This window comes from Aspergillus uvarum, assembly GCF_003184745.1.
Source record: "Aspergillus uvarum CBS 121591 unplaced genomic scaffold BO82scaffold_69, whole genome shotgun sequence".
Lineage (NCBI taxonomy): Eukaryota > Fungi > Ascomycota > Eurotiomycetes > Eurotiales > Aspergillaceae > Aspergillus > Aspergillus uvarum.
In genome coordinates, this window is record NW_020291366.1 from 41,747 (window position 1) to 59,158 (window position 17,412).

The following is a 17,412-nucleotide window of genomic DNA, read 5'->3' on the forward strand; positions in this document are numbered from 1 at the left end:
CTCGCCTGACCCCCCCGGACTCAATCAATCATTAATTAAATCCAAACTACGAGTAAACACCACCTCCCAGAGTTATGACCTGGCACTTTATCGTCTCTAATATGAGCTGGATTAATTTACTAGATTAAAAGTACAATGCTCTTCAATGGCTATACCGTTATTCTGACCATTTACTACATTCCCCGTTTGCCTCGGCCCCTGCACCCTATGACTTTGCCTCGTTACGGCGCAGAGCAACTGGTTCTCCCTGAACTCCATTCATGAGGGGTATAAATGATGACATGGTGCATGGCTAGGTGTCTCTCGTGTCGAAACTCACTTGTTACCTGAATCTTTCGCCTAGATCTGACCAAGAGGTGTTGAGCTTACGGATATCTCCAGGTTGCACTAGTATACCATCTCAACCGAGCGCCAATTGGATTCCAACACATGTCTATCGAGCATATACAACTATTATAATACCCCAACAAGTAGTCCCTAACCCACAATGTTCTCAACCGCTTTCAGCACGGCACCTCCACTCCATTTTTCCACCCGGTCGCTGTCAGAGGTTCGCTGCAGGCTGTGGGCAATGGCCGTGAACGTGGGCGTCTCTTTAGCCGTCACGGCTGGGATCTGACTCTGAATCCAGCTCATTATGCCCGCCCTCGTAATCAGCGTCGTGCTACCCTGCACTTGGGTGGTGCGATACAGAAGTTGCAGGATCTTTCTCTTGACCGAGTGGGCTGCACTCGGTGCTTCATAATAAGAGAGGGATCGTTCAAAGACGTTGGCCCGGCGATAGATATCCATGTCCTAATGTTTTTCATGAGCGCATGTACAAAGCAAAGGTAAAACCAGGAACGGAACAAGCATACCACTTCAGTGCGAAGACCTTTGATGAGTAGATCGAATAGCCACCCGGTCTCTTCGAAGTACCCATCGTCAAGCTCAGGCTCATGCAACAAGATCTTGTCAATCCAAAAAGAGGGGATCTTCTCTAGCTCCCAAGAAGGAGCCTTCTGCAGGAACTTGTTAACCTTCCCATACAGTTTGTGCATTGGGTTGGTTAGGACATCGAGACAGCTAGAGGCACATTCTCCTACAATCCACGGCACAGGAGACTCGAGACCGATTTGTTTGACGGTTTCAAGCAGCTCGCCCGTGAGGATGTAGACGGATCGCCATTCGGCATACTTGGAGTCCTAGGGTAGAAAGTCAGTCAAGGCCTGTAGCAGTATCTATTCAACGGAAATAGGCATACCTTAAGCTTCGCCATGAAGCGAGTCACATTCGCAAATGCCTGTCTGCGGATTTCCTCATGCGCTGAGCACAGGCAGAGCATCAAATCGGCAATCCGACCCTGCTCGATTGCCACGTCGATTTCATCCTTCTCCCATCGGTACAGTTCGTTATGAGTGGTGCCCTCGACGGGCAATGTGCTAAAGATCTCATCCAAGTCCACCTCCGGTTGTCCACTCGTTTCGGTGGCCACTTTATCTTGCGTAGATGTACGGACTTCCCCAGAATTGTCGTCTTCCGGTTCTTCGCTTTCTTTCCATGCCTTTTTCAAAGCCGACTTGGATTTCTTGTTCTCAGTGCCGTCCATCAACGTGTCTCGAGCGGTTCTCAAGGCTTTGGAGTCTTCCCCAGCGCGTTTCAAGCTCGCGAGCAGCTTGGCAACCCAAGCACTCACTGCGAGTTCCACGGCTTTATCGCCAGCCTTCACGACGAACGGCCACTGCTCGAGAACAGCAGCCAATATGAGGCTCACCGGCTTTGACACCTCTGGGAATGAGGTTTCAAGTAGGTCTTGATAATGGACGGGCTTCTTCGTAATACGGCAAACACAGTTGTCAAAGAAAGACAATTGCTGTTGAAGCTTGTCCGAGTCGGTAGTCTCGAAGCTAGATAAGATCGACGGAAAGATGGAGTCATTCTGAATGATCGAATACTCATTGAGTACTTTTCTGAGTAGACTGTCAATCTCACTTAAAGACTCTCGTGACGAGGCCTGGACCAAAACTTTCAAGATCGAGGTGAAAGCCGAGTATTGCATAGATGCTACAGGGTTTAGCAGTGGATCGTAGATATAGAACCGACTTGACTTACCAGGCTGTTGCCACCAGCGCATTGATGAAGACTGCTGGGTGATCTTGAGCAGGTTTTGCAGTTCACTCAACAAAAGTTCTATGTCTTCTGCATCAAGATTCTGCTCGTCTAGCTTCTTCAGGATGTCAACCATGACCAATGAAACATCGAATCCTTCTTCCAACGCAGCATCTGGAACGATCTCATAATAGCATGCAAGAAGCTCCGACACCGCCTCTTGTTGCTGTAAATCTTCCTTGGCCGTTCTCTTGAACAAGACAATGACCTCCTTGACAGCCGGGCACCTCCGACAGAACTCAGCAATCAGTTTGCTGGCCGCCTGCATCCAAAGCGACTGGCTGACGCCATGTTCAGAATTGAAGATCTTCAAGACAGCCCGCAACTTGTTGAAGGCAATCGTAAGAATCCTCACGGCGAAGAGCGTGACGATCTCCGTGTTCATGTTGAGGCAGCGACTTAGGATCTTCTGTGAGAGAGGGTGTGGGAGAACGTTCTCAATGACCACCGACACTGGCGGTGGCATCGGAGGTGATTTTTCCTTATAACCACAATTCGAAGGAACTGGAAGTTGAACAGTGGAGAAGAGAAGAGCTGACTCTGCCATCCAGGAGGGAGTAGGTTTGGGGTCCGCAGTGAACATGGTCTTCTTGGTGAAAAAGTCGGCTACCAGCTCTGGTGCCGCTTTGAAGATAGCAACGAGAAGCTCGATCTGAAGACTATCTGCATCCGGACGGAGAGCCTGGGTCAGATAAGACAGTGTTCCATTCCGGACAGGCACGGTCTTGTTATACTTGTCGAGATAGACTGCTGAATCCAGGCCCAGATCAATCAGGGTATCGTCATCCGTCGGCAAGGTTTCAGGATCGCTACCAGTGGGATACCAGCCGGTTTCAGGCAGCAGGACGCCGAGATCAGAGTTCGTGCAAATGTTCATCAAGATCTTGTGAGCCTCATTTGCCGTTGAGACGCCGGCTGGGTTGGGCTCCTCTGACTCACGGTCATAGCCATACAGTGTCACAAGTCGCTCAAGGTTCCACCGGCTGAAGAACTTCGTCTTTACGTGGCGAGGGATGGACGTATCACGAATGACATCTCTTTCAATGGATTGGAGGATTTCGAGAACAATGTCCCGGGGATCTTTCCTGATATATTCGAGGAATGCTCTGATCACCTTGTGCTCTCCAATAATATCGCTTTTTGAGTTGGCGTGCTGGAACTTGAAATTAGCGAGGACATACTTTTGAGCATTCCTTCGCAACGTAGACTTGTGTCCATCCTCGGCCATCTCTTCCAACTGGGCCTTGTTCGGCGTCAGGAAGAACTCGATACGTTTGAACGTAACGTGCCGCGCTTGGTAGACCTGGCGGGCGACAGCACCTCCGTCGAAGGTAACCATCTCCGTCAAGAGACGCAGGCAGGGAGAGATGAGATGCTCCTTGGATTTGATCGCAGTTAAACCGCGGTTGAACAGCCTCAGCTGCTCTTTCTGCAAGAGATACTTGCATAATGCTACGCCGAAGTCCCGGAACTCCAGATTGGTGGAGATGGTCTTGAAAAATTGAGCGAGGATGGCAGGAACCGTGGTCAATAGCGACTCGTTGTTGTTGCTATCAGCAAAACCCCAGGTCTGGACCAGGTCCGGGAAGCAGACGGCCTCATTTTCATTAGTTTGCGAGAACTGCGAATCACAATAAGCTTTGAGAATGCGGAACTTTTTGGCTTTCTCGGCCTCATTCTCTGCCAGTACGATAGAAGAGAGGAAATCCTTGAATTTTCGTAGTCCTATGCACGTTGTCAATAATCACGTTCCGCTAACCAGTGGAGGCGAAGTACCTTGCTTAGATTCGGCAGGGTTTTGCTGAAAGGTCAGTGCAGTTCGGAGGTGAGTGTGCGAGGTGATGGTGGCAGGAAGTTCTTCGCCCTCCGGGGCACTGTCCAACTTTCTCCTCTTATTTCGAGAGAATTGACTGTCGTGGGACGACATTGTGAATTTATTTGGATGGATGCAAAGACGAAAGAAATCACCACCCGAACTGGAGAACTCGAAGATATCACTGCAGTAACTGACTGCCTTCGCCCGGCCGGCTTCAGAGTTTTGCGGCCTCTGATTGGACGGTAAATATGGCAGTGGACTGGACGGTTACGGAGTAGACTTCAACCCAACACTGTCACCGCAGTGCAGATTAGCATATGCAAGGTACTGTTGTTACCTTAGCGGGCAGTACTCCAGGAGTTGAACCACTGAAGTATGACAAGGTATGATAATATTGATTGAAAGGATAACACCAACCTTGAACTGACTGGTCGATGCAGTTGATGTTCCTCGGCACTGCCGCCGCCGCCCACCATAAAAAGTCCTGCCAAAACCGGAAGTCGCGCTAGAACTAGCCGCTAGTTTCTGATTGGTCTGTGCTTTCTAGCATGTGTTTGGTATACTCTATATTCAGTCCGTACATCTAGATCAATACAGAGATTCACTTGCCGGACGATCTACGTATCCAGTCCTCAAAATTCAACGTGACATATTCGAAGCAAGCAGTGAGTACGATATAGCATTTATCATAAGCACATGGCATCTCGTGGCCGAATTTCTACAATACCCAGCCAGGAAAACCGCCTCATCTCGATGCGGCCTTGCAAGGCCGACTGATTCTTTTCCACATCAACTCCGGCCTAACCATCAGACCCTACAAACCACCACAGTCAGCCTCTTTCCTCACATCTCCAAGTAGCAGAGAAACCGGGAAAAAACCATACATAAAATCCTCGAAGCCCACAAACGACAAGACCAGCCGATTCCGGCTCGGCAGCGTGACCTGCCGTCGCTGCACCTTCCCCTCTAACTGCAGCGATGAAGCCATCTCGGCTCGATGGCAGACGACGAAGCTGCTGTTCGTCTCTAGCTCATGCAGCTCCACCCAGTAATTACCGGTATACATGAAGCCGTCGTTGAGCGTCTGGCGGGATTGCCTCTTCTTTTGCTGCTGCTTGTTGGTCGCGGGCATGAGGTGCACGGACATGCACCCGTCCGGGTGGTAGGTGAGGATTCCTCGTGCGTCGGGGCCCATGGGATGCAGGGAGGGGCCTTTGCCGTCGTAGGGGTTGGAGAAGTACTCGATAAGGGACCAGGAGCCCACGAGCGCTTGTTCGATGTCATGTTGCGTGTACATCTTCGGGGTGGGCGGGGCGGTGGAGGGGAGCACGACGATGTTGACAACGAGTAAGACATATTTTTCAGTCTTGGAATGAGGGGTATGGTATAGCAAGGAGATAATAATACCGGCATCTTGGACTGGGAGAAATGAGTTGGGTTTATAGTGTGAAAGTCGAAGACCGGGAGATTGCGTGTATATCTTCCAATACCGTGCAGCAGACTAGATCGGGGAGAATCTGACCCCCACTGATGTGAGTGACTCGTGCATTGCTGTTCGGTCTTGTCTGGCGATAAGTGTCGGCGTCTAGGTGATACGAATAAGCTAATCTTCCCTGTTCCCCGTGACAAAGTCTAATCACTCAGGGTCTTCTTCCACGGACGGAGAGCCAATTTGGCCCTGCTGCTGTCACCCGGATGAGCCTCGGGATCGAGACGAACGGCGAACCTTGATCCCGGAAGGCTGGCTTCCCGTTGGTGGGAAGACATCACCGGTGCTGGTCGTGTATACTTCGTGTGTACAGGGATCATAGATGAGGCATAGACGAGAGATCCGGAGTGGTGACCGATCTGGTAGGAGTTCTTCAGTCGACGGCATTGTCTGTTAGCATGTGGCTTGGGCCTGAAGTATACTATATTTACTTAGTAGTTGTTTTACGAAGTGCTAGCTTCGCAACCCTATGAAGGGCCTGTCCAAGGGTAAAGAACGCCGATCGGGCATGACTACCTATTGAACTGAGTACTTGAAGCAGTTTCAACATCTAAGTTATAGAAATAGAGCGATCATTGACCTGACTTAAGAGCGAGACTCAAAGACTGGCAACTACAAGCCGCCAACTCCAAAGGACGCCTCGGCAACACTTTTAGCCAGGAGGAGTCCCCAGTAGCATAGTCCCTCGTAAGTTGAGACCTCTCGATAGCGCGCTTTTCGTCGTTCTCTGTACATATCTGGCGGGATTAGCGTACAGCAAAGAAGAGCCCAGGGAGTGATGATGGCCAGTGCTAGTCTGGATCCAACAGGATTATACCTGATATCTTTCTCCAAGCATAATTGAATGTCGTCCAGGCAAAGGCGATACGGCGAGATGGGGCACTCGGATAACTTATCTAAATATATAACGTCGCAGGCATGAGCCGTGGAAATAGCAGATGGTCTCAAATATAACTCATCAGATTACGGGGTCGACCCGACAGACAGTAGACTGTTCCTTCAGCCATCTGTGGAATAATATATTTTGTAGATCATGAGTCCCATAGTATTACATGTTATGAACCCGCAAGAAGAAAGACAGTATGGTTTTATCACAGATTCATGAGGGGTATGCGGTGGTAACCTTGCCATATACATGCCTGAAAACAAATAGAAAATATAAAGTCTAAACCAGCACCAAACAGAATCACTAACCCCACGTTCCACCACCACCACCTCTGCCTTGGCGTCTCTGTGCAGATAGACGCCAGTCGTCCTCTCCTGCGAAGCGATTGTGCAGAGGTTGGATGCGCTCAGCCTTCTTGCGCTTCGAGAGTCGATCTGTCGGCGCAACCTTGAAGAACGTCGGCGCGGCTTCGACCAGCCACTTGGGTTCGATGGATGTGGTGCAATGCATGTACTCCTTCGTCGTAAGGACCAGTGTGTGGTAGATGACGTGCTCAGAAGGTTTTCCAAACAGCGCGGAGCTGGGGTGCATGTAGACCGGTGTGCCTTCAACCAGAGTCTTGTATCCCTCCTGAGGGTCTTTACGAGCCGCGTTGCGGAAGAAGCCCGTACATAACGCCTGACGGACTTTGGTAGTGTTGCGGCCACAGGACACAATCTTGTGATGGTACCGATCCATGATGCCCATCAACTGCTGACGGACATCTTGAGCACGACGGATCTGACGCGCTTGAATGAAGTTCTCAAAGCACCAAGCGTTGTTGAACTTCGAGTTCTTCCATGCATTGTAAACATTGAGAAGAGTTAAGTGGTCACCGTGCGGATCGTGGAATTTGGCCTTCTTCTGATCGGCTTGCTGCTGTTTCTCCTTTGGACGATAGAACACTGACTGAATGGACAACATGGCGACAATGCTTAGCATTTCTTCCGAGCATCCCATGTCAACAGATGCAATCAGGACCTTGGCGAGGGCCGGTTCCATAGGGAAGTCTGCCATCTTCCTACCCAGGCGAGTCAAAAGACCCTCGTCATCCAGTGCAGAGAGCGCGTATAGTTCTTCCAAGGCAGTAAGCATAGTGTTTGTTGGTGGAGGATCCATGAAATCGAAATGCAGAAGGTCGTTGATTCCCATTGCCTTGAGCATGAGAATGGTGTGGGAAAGATTCTGGCGTTGAATTTCAGGAATCGTGGTAGGCAACATCTCGGATTGGTAAGCTGCTTCAGTGTAAAGACGGAAGCATTTGCCTGGACCGGTTCTTCCTGCACGACCAGCTCGTTGCTTGGCTTGCGCCTGTGAGATAGGGGTGACAACCAGCGAGTCCATACCGAGCTTGGGATCGTAGGCATTCTGCTTCACAAAACCAGGATCGATAACATAATAGATGTTATCAATGGTGATGGAGGTCTCGGCGATATTCGTCGCGATGACAACCTTTCTGCCACCTGGAGGTGCAGGCTCGAAAATTCGACTTTGCATTTCACTTGGCAGAGCGGAATACACAGGGAGAATGACAAGCTCGGGGACAGTTGACCCCAGGGCTTTCATCCGCTCGTATAGAATTTCGCAGGCTGTGTCAATTTCTTCTTGCCCTGTCAAAAAGAGAAGAATATCACCCGAATGTTCCGTCAAGTGGATCTGCATGACTGTAATCAAGGCTGCATCGAGATAATCGGACTCAGGCTCCTTGGAGTACATGATCTCGACCGGGAATGTGCGACCCGGGATAGAGAAGATAGGACAGCCGTTGAAGTATTCCGAAAACTTTTCTGCGTCCAGAGTGGCCGAGGTGACGATAAGCCGAAGATCAGGGCGTCGCTTGATGGTCTTTTTCAGCAGACTGAAAAGAACGTCTGTGGCAATCGTTCGCTCGTGGGCCTCATCCAGCATGATCACAGAGTATCTCTTGAGTTCCGGGTCAAGAAGAATCTCTCTCTGAAGCATACCGTCGGTCATGTATTTGATCTTCGTCTCCGGGCTAGTACAATCCTCGAAACGAATCGTGTATCCAACCTCCGCACCAAGCTTACAGCCAACTTCTTCCGCGACACGCTTGGCAACAGACATGGCAGCTACACGACGAGGTTGTGTGCAGCCGATGATACCATTGTTTGCATATCCACCTTCAGCCAGGTACTGTGTCAACTGTGTTGTCTTTCCGGAGCCAGTATCACCAACGACAATCAACAACTGGTTGTCACGAACAGCATCAAGCAACTGCTTGCGGAACTTGTAGACTGGCAAGCTCTCCCGCTGCTCCTTGATAGACATGCTGGTCCGCTTCCCGAAAGACACGTTCTTGCCCATTGTGACTCTCTTCCATTCGGGCACAGCCTCGTCGGGTTTGGCTTGCTGAGCGTTCCGAAGATCAGCAGCGAACCTGCGCTCCTCCGGCGCCACCATCGGGTCTTGCCATTGCGCATTGAGATCGACATTGGCTGCTTGCTCTGCTGCTTTGTCCTGGGCTTCCTGCTGTCTGAGCTCCCTTCTGTCCTTTGCCAGGTTTGTGCCTGCCATTGCGGCTCGGTTCATGGAGCCGTCCGGTGCCTTGACAACTCGAATAGGGGACAACTCCAATGACATTTTAGTCTGACCCGCCAGGAAGGGCGGCTCCTCATCGCGAACCTCGATATCGACGTCCTCTTCTTCCTCAAATGTGCCTTCTCCGGTCAAGGTGGCATGATACTCTTCATCGATGTCAGGGTAATCGAGCGCTGAAACAGCCCCGGAAGCAATGAGTTGTTTGATTTCCCATCTTTCAGGGGACGTCAAACGCTTCCTGTTTTTCATGGGCCTGCCATTTGAGTCCTCGATGATAGGCACATCCGAGCTCAAGTTCCCGTATCTGTCATCATCACCGGTGCCATCGAGACGTTCCATATTCGCCCCGGACGCTAGACGCCGCTGAGGAATAAGGTCCATGCCAGTGACCTGGTCGACTTCCTTCATGGACAGACCAATACGAGAGCCTTGTATGCTGACGACCTTGACCTTGACTGGCTGGTTGCGGGACACCAAGTCCGAAGGATGATTGACACGCGCGCCCTCCTGCATCGCAGAGACGTGTACCAACCCATCAACCTTGCCCTTGACACCCAACAGATTGACAAATGCGCCGAAGTCCTTCACGCCCGTCACACGACCATCGTATACTTTGTATAGGATAGGCTGGTCATCCAGCTCGACCGGCGGAGGCTTGTGGAAGTAGTCGTCATCCCCCGCTCGGTCGCGGCGACTCCTGCGCTCACTGTTTCCATTGCGATATCCGTTGTCCCGGCTGCTGTATTTGCTCTTCGACCTGCCAAACTCGTCCACCTCATCCTCCGCCTCTCTCCTGCCGTGATGAGGGCTGTGCGATCTCGACCGCGAGCGGTATCTGTCGTTGCGCATGCGCCCGCGGTCGCGATCGCGGTCACGGTCACGGTCACGGCTGTCGTAGTCCGGGCTTCGACTCCGCTTCCTGCTACTACGATCCACCCGTGACGACGAGGGGGCTTTGTCCTCGCGCGCCTTGCCCGCCAGCCCTTCCAGCATCGCAAACGTATCGTCCATCGCGTCAGCTTTCGCATCGCTCTCCTGCACATCCTTCCGCGCGGTATAGTCCTCATCATCCCACGTCTGCACCTTGTCCGGAACCGCGAGACCCTTGAACACGCGCGCCTTCTTCTCGAGGGCCCCAAGGATATCCATATCGTCATCGCCAGTCGCTCCGGACGAGTTCTGGGCCTGTGCGTTTTTGGCTTTGTACTTGGGATGCATCGTGAGGACGAGACGATCGATACTCTCCATCAGACTCTGCGGGAACTCGGCGCCCATCTCCTCCAGGCTCTGCTTGAACTCGGCGAACGAGCCGCATTTGAGATGCTGGTCGATAACGAACTCGGCCAGGGTCTTGTCGCTGACGCCCAAATGGTTCTGGAGCTCCCCGGTGATTCGCGAGACGAGCGAAAAGAGCTCCAGAGACTGGAGGTCATCCATGGCGGATGCTGTTTCTTTGTTTTCTTGTTCGCAGTTGGGGAGGGGTAGCGGATCGGCGGTTGCGTTGAGAGATGGAAATGACTTCGGTACAGAGGCCGTTCGAGATTGCGAGGAGCGTCGAGTCGCTCACTCCAGGTTGGTTTGATGATGGGGCGAAGGACAAGCTGATCTGCCCGATTTGCTTCAATGACCGTGGAGGTGGACCTGCGACGGCACCGAAATGGGCGAAGCTCACTGGCGCGGAAAATCGTTGTGGCGTGCTCGGGGTAATCCGCCACCGATAAGATAAGACGCTGGGTGCATGTTTGTATGTTTGTCTCAACAGCACCCAGCTCCAGAAAGAGGTCAAGTTGATGAACGCGCAACATACATTAAATTAAGAGGCTTCTAGGCAGAGAGCTCTCAATTTATGTTGAGCCATGATGAGAAGAAGCATCAAAAAAAGCTCGCCCGCCAGCGCAGGCTACGAAAACCCCTCTTATCCCCGGGTGTTTTCATACCAATGAATCTCGACTGGTAGAGCTAGCGTCTGGAAGTGCCAGCCAAGACTCAAACGCAGGACCTGGGCATTTACCTCTACGATCAGCTGCAGCGTTTTCCAAGTACGCCACAGGCCCTGCTGGTTACCGATCTACAACCGAAGTGAACTCATATCGTGGATGTTGTGTTCCCTCTTTGGTAGGCGGTGTAAATACTGTCCGGAGGTAGCTCGGAGGTATGTACAGCGCCACACCGCCTCCTGGGTTGTGCCGCCAACTACTGTATCAAAATACGGTGGCTACGGAGTAAATATTAAGCTATTCGACTCATGACTGCTTCGTACTGTACCTCAGAGCTTAACATGCCTTGCGCATGTGACGATCAAACAAGATTCAACTTTGATTATGCAGAGTAGGGTTATCTCTGTACATTTGTTCCTTTCCTCAGTTTCTAGTATACAAAAAGTCCGCAAGGATCATAGTCCACTCAAGTTCTATGTACACAAGAACATAACATGATTGGCACGAACATGCGCTTCAATTCATGAAAGAACAGTCTCTGCAATTGTGAGCCTAGTGAGATCCTCCTTGGGCACTCGACTTTTCTTGGGGCTGATCCTCCTGGACAGGCTCTTCCTGGGCACTATCTTCCTGCAGATTGGCTTCCTCGACGGGATCTTCCAGCACAGGGTCTTCCAGCAAGTCGTCGGTGTGTAGCGCGTCGTCTTGCGCTTGACCATCAAGCGAGGTCATGCCGCTACCGTAGGTCGTATCGGCGGACTCGGCCAGCAGACGCTGTGTTTCCAAACTCTGCCTCTCAAGAGCGAGTTGCCGTCGGAGAGAAGAGTCCTTTCTGAGCTTCTTGTTGGCGGAGAATTCCGTCAGAGCCCGGACCATCCTTTCTTCCAACAACTCCTTAACGTGCATGGCTAGAGTCCGGTCCGTGAAAATGCCACCAAAACGGAAGCTCAGCCAGAGATATAAGACGATTGACTTGTGCAGAGATTCCAACTCTGTGGTGTACTCTTTCTTGCCTGAAACCTCTTGTTCGAGAATCTCCAGATTGAGGCTCGAAAAGCTTAGAAGATGACCGTTCGAGTTCTCAGCAACGGCGCGAGCGAAATCAACAGCTGCATCCCGGCCAATGATATCCTTGACGTACATAGGTGCGGCCATGAGAGTCAGTTGGTCAGGGATGCGCAGCCCCTCGACGGCATCGATGATTTCGGCATTTTCGAGCTGATTGCGAGGGTCGCACAGAAAGAATAATGGATGTACTTGTGCGACCGACAAAATGCGCTTGATCAAGTATTCCAGGGGGGTGTTCGCTGGGTAATGAGCCGAGAACTTCTGGAAGACAGAGTCCGGAGCCTGTAAGCCCGCGGCAACAAGAGGAGGGGGCTCGACATCCATTGCCTGCCGGATGTAAGGTAGATCAACTTCCTCAAGGGATGTCACCCAACCGACATTGTCTTCTTTCTCATTTGGGGAAACTTTCCCGTGCTGCACAGCAGGCCGATAACGACCTGCTCGCCCTCCGATCTGTTTGATCTCTGGTACAGTGAGCCGTACAAGACCTCCCGGGAGCATCTTGACCACGGTTTCAAAAACGATACGCTTGCAGCTCCTGAAAGACGCGATATTAGTATCTGAGGAAGTCGGCAAATATCAAGAGCACTTACAGATTGAGACCCATGCCAATAGCGTCGCTGGCAACTAGAAAGTCGTAGTCATTGTTCGGATCGTTGAAGAGTGCAGCCTGCTGGGTTCTGATTTCGGCCGGCAAGCTCCCATAGACGATAGCTGCGCGTTTGCCCGTGGCTTTTTCAATCTCCGCTTTCAAAGCGTGAATCCCAACGCGCGAGAAGGAGACAACACAGTCCCCTTTCTGAAGATTCTTTAGATTGCCCCCAAGACTCTTTTTAGCGACTTTCAATTCGTTCAGTCGCTGGTAGCGGTGAATCTCGAGTTTGTCACCAGTCAGAGCAGTCAGCTCTCGAATCAAAGGAACCACTCGGGTTTCACCACAAAGATGAAGTTCTTGGACGCGAGCACCCAGAAAAGCACGGGTCCAAGCCCACCCACGCCGAGTATCACTGATCATTTGGATCTCATCGATGACACCGACTTCATATGACTGTCCTATACTAACCATCTCCACCGTATTGCTGACAATCCCCGCCGGCTCATCACCTTCCCCTTCGTGGATCTTAACATCATCACCAGTGATCAGGCTGCAGGGCATTCCGGCCGTCGTAAAGCGCTGGAACACTTCCTGGGCCAGAAGTCGCAAAGGCCCAGCGTAAAAGCCAGTCTTGGATGCTTGCAGACGTTTCAGTGCATGGTACGTTTTCCCCGAGTTGGTGGGGCCGACGTGTAAGTGTATTGTGCGCTGGATGGCGCGCGCTTGCGGGTACAGCTCCGTCGGACGTCGCATATCCGCGATTATCCTCTGCCGGACCTGGTTCGGTGTCCCATATTCCGCCGTGATATCTTCCGAGTACATCTGGAATTCTAGCTCGTCTCTCAGTCCCTTAAGTCCATAGTTGCTGTGGGCCTGATGCAAGGCATTCTTAAGGCGGCGCAAGGCACCTGCGGCCGCCGTAGTTTTGCGATCGTCTAATTTGCATGCATTCAGTACCTGCCGTTGGAAGGCATCCCACCTCTTCAATGACGTCCAATCTTCCGCTCTCGTGAGCCTGCTGTGATAGGTTTCAAGACTTTGTTTGACGACCGCCACAAAATCAGGTCCGGTCAATGTTGTGCGTTCTCTAGGAGGAAACTTGGGACGTGATGCATTCTTTTCTTGCTCTTTCTTAGCCCGATTGCCCCTATCTTTTTGTCCCTAGTGGTAGTGGAAGAAGGAGAATTAGCATTGTATCAGAAGAACTCAAAAACAAGTGCTTGGCCATACCGCTTTTCTCTGCAGCACCGGCGAAGTTGCGAAGGCCCGATTTGCAGGACGGACTTTCGGGTGCAGTGTACACAAAAGGCATTGACTGCCTTTGCTACTCCATAGGCGCATGCCTAGCGCGGAAATGAGATATTGAGACGTACGCGATCGTTGAAGTGGTATGTTCTTTCGTTCCGTAATCGACTGGCAATTCTGGGAGATGAACGGGATCGTCCAACCAAGGCGTGAAGGCGAAGAGACGAGACGCGATTATCACAGTTATCAGAAAGGGCGGGAGAAGAGGCTAAATGTGAAGATTATTAGCGAGGGGATAGAAGAACACACGGCGAGCTCCCTCTAAGAAATCCCCTCCGTCATGAATTCGCCATCGATTATCTTTTTTTTTTCTGCCTTTCATCAAGCTGCGGCGATAGAGGAAGACTTCCGAGGCGGAAGCAAGTGGCTACACCGCCCTCACCGCCTTCCCAAGGTTTATCCCCTGCGGCGGATGAAGGTAAGGCAGCGCAGCGGCGGAAAAGGTGGGGACGGACGGGACTCCGGAGCTTGAGGGGTCTCACACCAACTAATAGTGGTAACCAAGACCATCTGCTACGTTTCAGAGAGATACCTCAGTTATTATCATCAGCACCCCCTGATTCGATTGATCTTCGTGCAGCGCCCCTATCGCTTGCTTGTCTGTTACCTTTCTCGGCTGCTGCCTCCTCTGGTCTGCCGCCTTAAACTGCCTTAGCACCCCTCAATCCTCACCCCTCTTCTCAGTGTTGTGAGTTACAAGTTACCAGTCTATGCCCCAGCGGAGGGCTGCCCGTCAGCCAAAATGAGCGCCTCGATCCTCAACATCCAGCGCGACAGTAAGTCCTTTGGTCAATCCCCCGTGCGCGCAATATTTCCCGTACTGATTTATCCCTTTCTTCTGCCAGTCATCCTGAACACCATCCGTTACGCGGCGGGGAACGAGGTACGGTCTCTCGCTCATTGCCCCTCCTGATAACTCCGCCCCCCTCATCACTCTCCCAACCCACATACAGCTGACGTCGGGCGCTTGTAGTGGAAGGTCCTAGTCGTGGACGAGACCAGTCGCAAATTAATCGACAATGCCGTCAGCGAAGATGATATCCTCAACCTCAACGTGACCAGTAAGCGGGACTTCATGCCGAATATATACATGTCGGTAGGCGCTAACTGGCCCGTTCCTAAGATGTTGAGCAGATCGAGCACCGACGCCCAACAAATGCCTCTATGGATGCGCTGTACATCCTTTCTCCCCTCCCGCATATTGTCGACTGTTTGATGGCCGATTTTGAGCGGAAGCGGTACAAGAAAGCATGGCTGGTTTGGACGTCCTGTTGGTCGCAGCATTCCTGGGGTGCTATGGTTGGTGCTGACGTACGGGGCAGTTCTCGATCCGCAGCAACGAGCTAGACTAGACCGGTCGCAGATGGCGCATGATAATATTGCCAATGTTCAGATCATGAATGCCGATTATTTCCCTCGCGAGTCGCGCGTCGTGACATTCCGGGATCCATGGAGCTTTCCAGTCCTTTTCCACCCTGGTTGCAACCATCTGATTCGTGCGCACTTGGAAGGACTGGCTCAGAAGGTATGGCATAAGCTTTAGCTTCACGGACCAGTTTCGCATGCTGACAACGGCGTGAGATTGTGTCTCTCTGTGCAAGTTTAGGAGAGTACCCGATCATCCGGTACTATCGGCCCAGGACCCCAACCCACGAGGCCGGCGTATTGTGCTCACACCTGGCCCGCTTCATTCAAAACGAGTTGGATCAATTCGCGCAATTTCAGCGGGACTTTCCCCCCCCATCGTCTCGACCTCGCGGCATTCTCCTTGTTGTAGACCGCTCGATGGACGTCATAGCGCCTCTGCTCCATGAATTCACATACCAGTCCATGGTGCATGATCTGCTTCCCATCAACGATGGGGACAAGGTTACATACAAGACTGTCATCAACGAGGGTGGCGCCAATCAAGAAATCAAAGACATGGAGATTAATGAGCAGGACAACGTATGGGTTGAGTACCGGCACATGCACATGAAGGACGTACTGGGGAAGCTGGGCGAAGACTTTGCCAAATTCCGAGCAGCCAACCCTCAATTCGCAGAAGAGTAGGCTTTTCCCCATAATCTCCTCCCCTGCGATCCTATGTTCTAGACTGACATGAGTTCCAGCAACAACAAAGCCAACGTTAACACAATCAAGGATATGCTTGCAGGCCTGACTGAGTTCCAGCAGGGCCGCGATGCATACACCCTTCATCTGAACATGGCACAAGAATGTATGAAATACTTTCAGGAGCACAAGCTTCTTGAAGTCAGCTCTGTCGAGCAAAGCCTGGCGACCGGCATGGATGAGAACTACAAGAAGGCCAAGCATCTGGGCTCCCAGATTGTTCAACTCCTCGATGATGAAGCAACCCGACAGCCCGAACGACTGAGACTTTTACTACTTTATATAATCTACCGAGGCGGACTGCTAGCCGGAGACATCCGCAAGCTCATGGCACACGCGCAACTTCCACCGCAGGACGGGGAAATCATATCCAATCTAGATCTACTTGGCGTGCGTGTAGAGAAGCCCCTGAAGGATGACAAGCCTCCAGTACAGCCGCTGTTCATCCGAAAGCCTCCAGCAGCGGTCGATATGGAAGAAGAAAGTTTGACTCGGTACGATCTGAACCTCAAGTTGATATTGGAGGACCTGGTGCGGGGCACCCTTGACACGACTGTCTTCCCACCCACGCGTCCACACACCGAAGGCGAGGGCTCGAACCCACACGACGCCTTGTCGCAAGCATCCCTCCGGAGTGCGAAACCCACGTGGGCGCGAACGCGCACCACCGGGGAGCAGCCTCGCCAGCGCATTATCGTCTTCATGGCGGGTGGCGCGACCTACGGCGAAGCCCGTACATGCTACGAGATCTCGCAAGCACATGCCAAGGATGTCTACCTGGCCACGTCCCATATGCTCTCGCCGGGGCTATTCCTGCGACAGATCGGCGATCTCAGCGTCGACAAACGACGGCTGGACATTCCGGCCGAGCGGCCGAAACCCACGGCTCCGGCTCATCTCTTCGAGAAAGAAGCACCTCCACCACCTCAGCCCCAGGCGAAGAAACCCGTCGCCGCTGCCCCGCCCTCGGCAGCAATGGCCTCGATGTCACTTGGACACAAAGCCCCCAGCGGCGGGCCGAGTCCGGCGCCGGCTCCTACCAGCTCCAAGCCAGGTAAAGAGCACAAGGAGAAGGAGAAGAAGGAGAAGAAACGCCACCACTTTTTCCGATAGGCTTTCCCACTGTTGCCCCGTAACCGCTCTCGGTGGCTCTCTTGGCTCATCCCTGATCTCATCTAGCGCAGCTGTGATACCAAGCTCATTTGTCTGTTAGTTTTCGAGCGATCCGTTGCTATTTCCGACCATTTATATGGCTGGACTTAATTAACTTAGCAAGATCAGCAAAGCAAAGTGTACACATCCCAGCCAATGGAATATAATTACTGGACAATGACAATCGATAAACAATAGAGGGTATCTAAACGTACGAAACACTATCACAATCCAAACAGTCCAAAAATCACCACCCGTTTCCCCTCTCAATCCAACCAGAAAGTTGCCCCCCCCTCTTTTTTTCTC

The 17,412-nt window shown here is 51.9% G+C and overlaps 4 protein-coding genes across 4 annotated transcripts; 1 reads left to right on the plus strand and 3 right to left on the minus strand.

Annotated features, from left to right (window-relative positions):
• Window positions 1–396: 396 nt before the first annotated feature.
• On the minus strand, window positions 397–4,075 carry BO82DRAFT_435876 (NPA1/URB1 family protein; the record flags this gene model as incomplete). Its single annotated transcript, XM_025641068.1, has 5 exons — window positions 397–795; window positions 858–1,184; window positions 1,244–2,043; window positions 2,092–3,873; window positions 3,925–4,075. The coding sequence occupies 5 exons, from the start codon at window positions 4,073–4,075 to the stop codon at window positions 478–480; spliced, it is 3,378 nt and encodes a 1,125-aa protein (XP_025487530.1). The 3' UTR covers window positions 397–477.
• A 703-nt stretch (window positions 4,076–4,778) lies between these two features.
• On the minus strand, window positions 4,779–5,377 carry BO82DRAFT_368557 (uncharacterized protein; the record flags this gene model as incomplete). The annotated part of the gene is made up of 2 exons (XM_025637130.1): window positions 4,779–5,330; window positions 5,372–5,377. The coding sequence occupies 2 exons, from the start codon at window positions 5,375–5,377 to the stop codon at window positions 4,779–4,781; spliced, it is 558 nt and encodes a 185-aa protein (XP_025487531.1).
• A 5,886-nt stretch (window positions 5,378–11,263) lies between these two features.
• On the minus strand, window positions 11,264–14,162 carry BO82DRAFT_386635 (ATP-dependent RNA helicase SUV3). The gene is made up of 3 exons (XM_025638257.1): window positions 13,768–14,162; window positions 12,536–13,698; window positions 11,264–12,480 (listed from the first exon to the last, which is right to left on the minus strand). The coding sequence occupies exons 1-3, from the start codon at window positions 13,876–13,878 to the stop codon at window positions 11,427–11,429; spliced, it is 2,328 nt and encodes a 775-aa protein (XP_025487532.1). The 5' UTR covers window positions 13,879–14,162; the 3' UTR covers window positions 11,264–11,426.
• A 136-nt stretch (window positions 14,163–14,298) lies between these two features.
• Window positions 14,299–17,279, plus strand: BO82DRAFT_395429 (Sec1 family protein). The gene is made up of 7 exons (XM_025638789.1): window positions 14,299–14,618; window positions 14,688–14,725; window positions 14,816–14,903; window positions 14,966–15,112; window positions 15,165–15,367; window positions 15,424–15,890; window positions 15,954–17,279. The coding sequence occupies exons 1-7, from the start codon at window positions 14,585–14,587 to the stop codon at window positions 17,065–17,067; spliced, it is 2,091 nt and encodes a 696-aa protein (XP_025487533.1). The 5' UTR covers window positions 14,299–14,584; the 3' UTR covers window positions 17,068–17,279.
• Window positions 17,280–17,412: the final 133 nt, after the last annotated feature.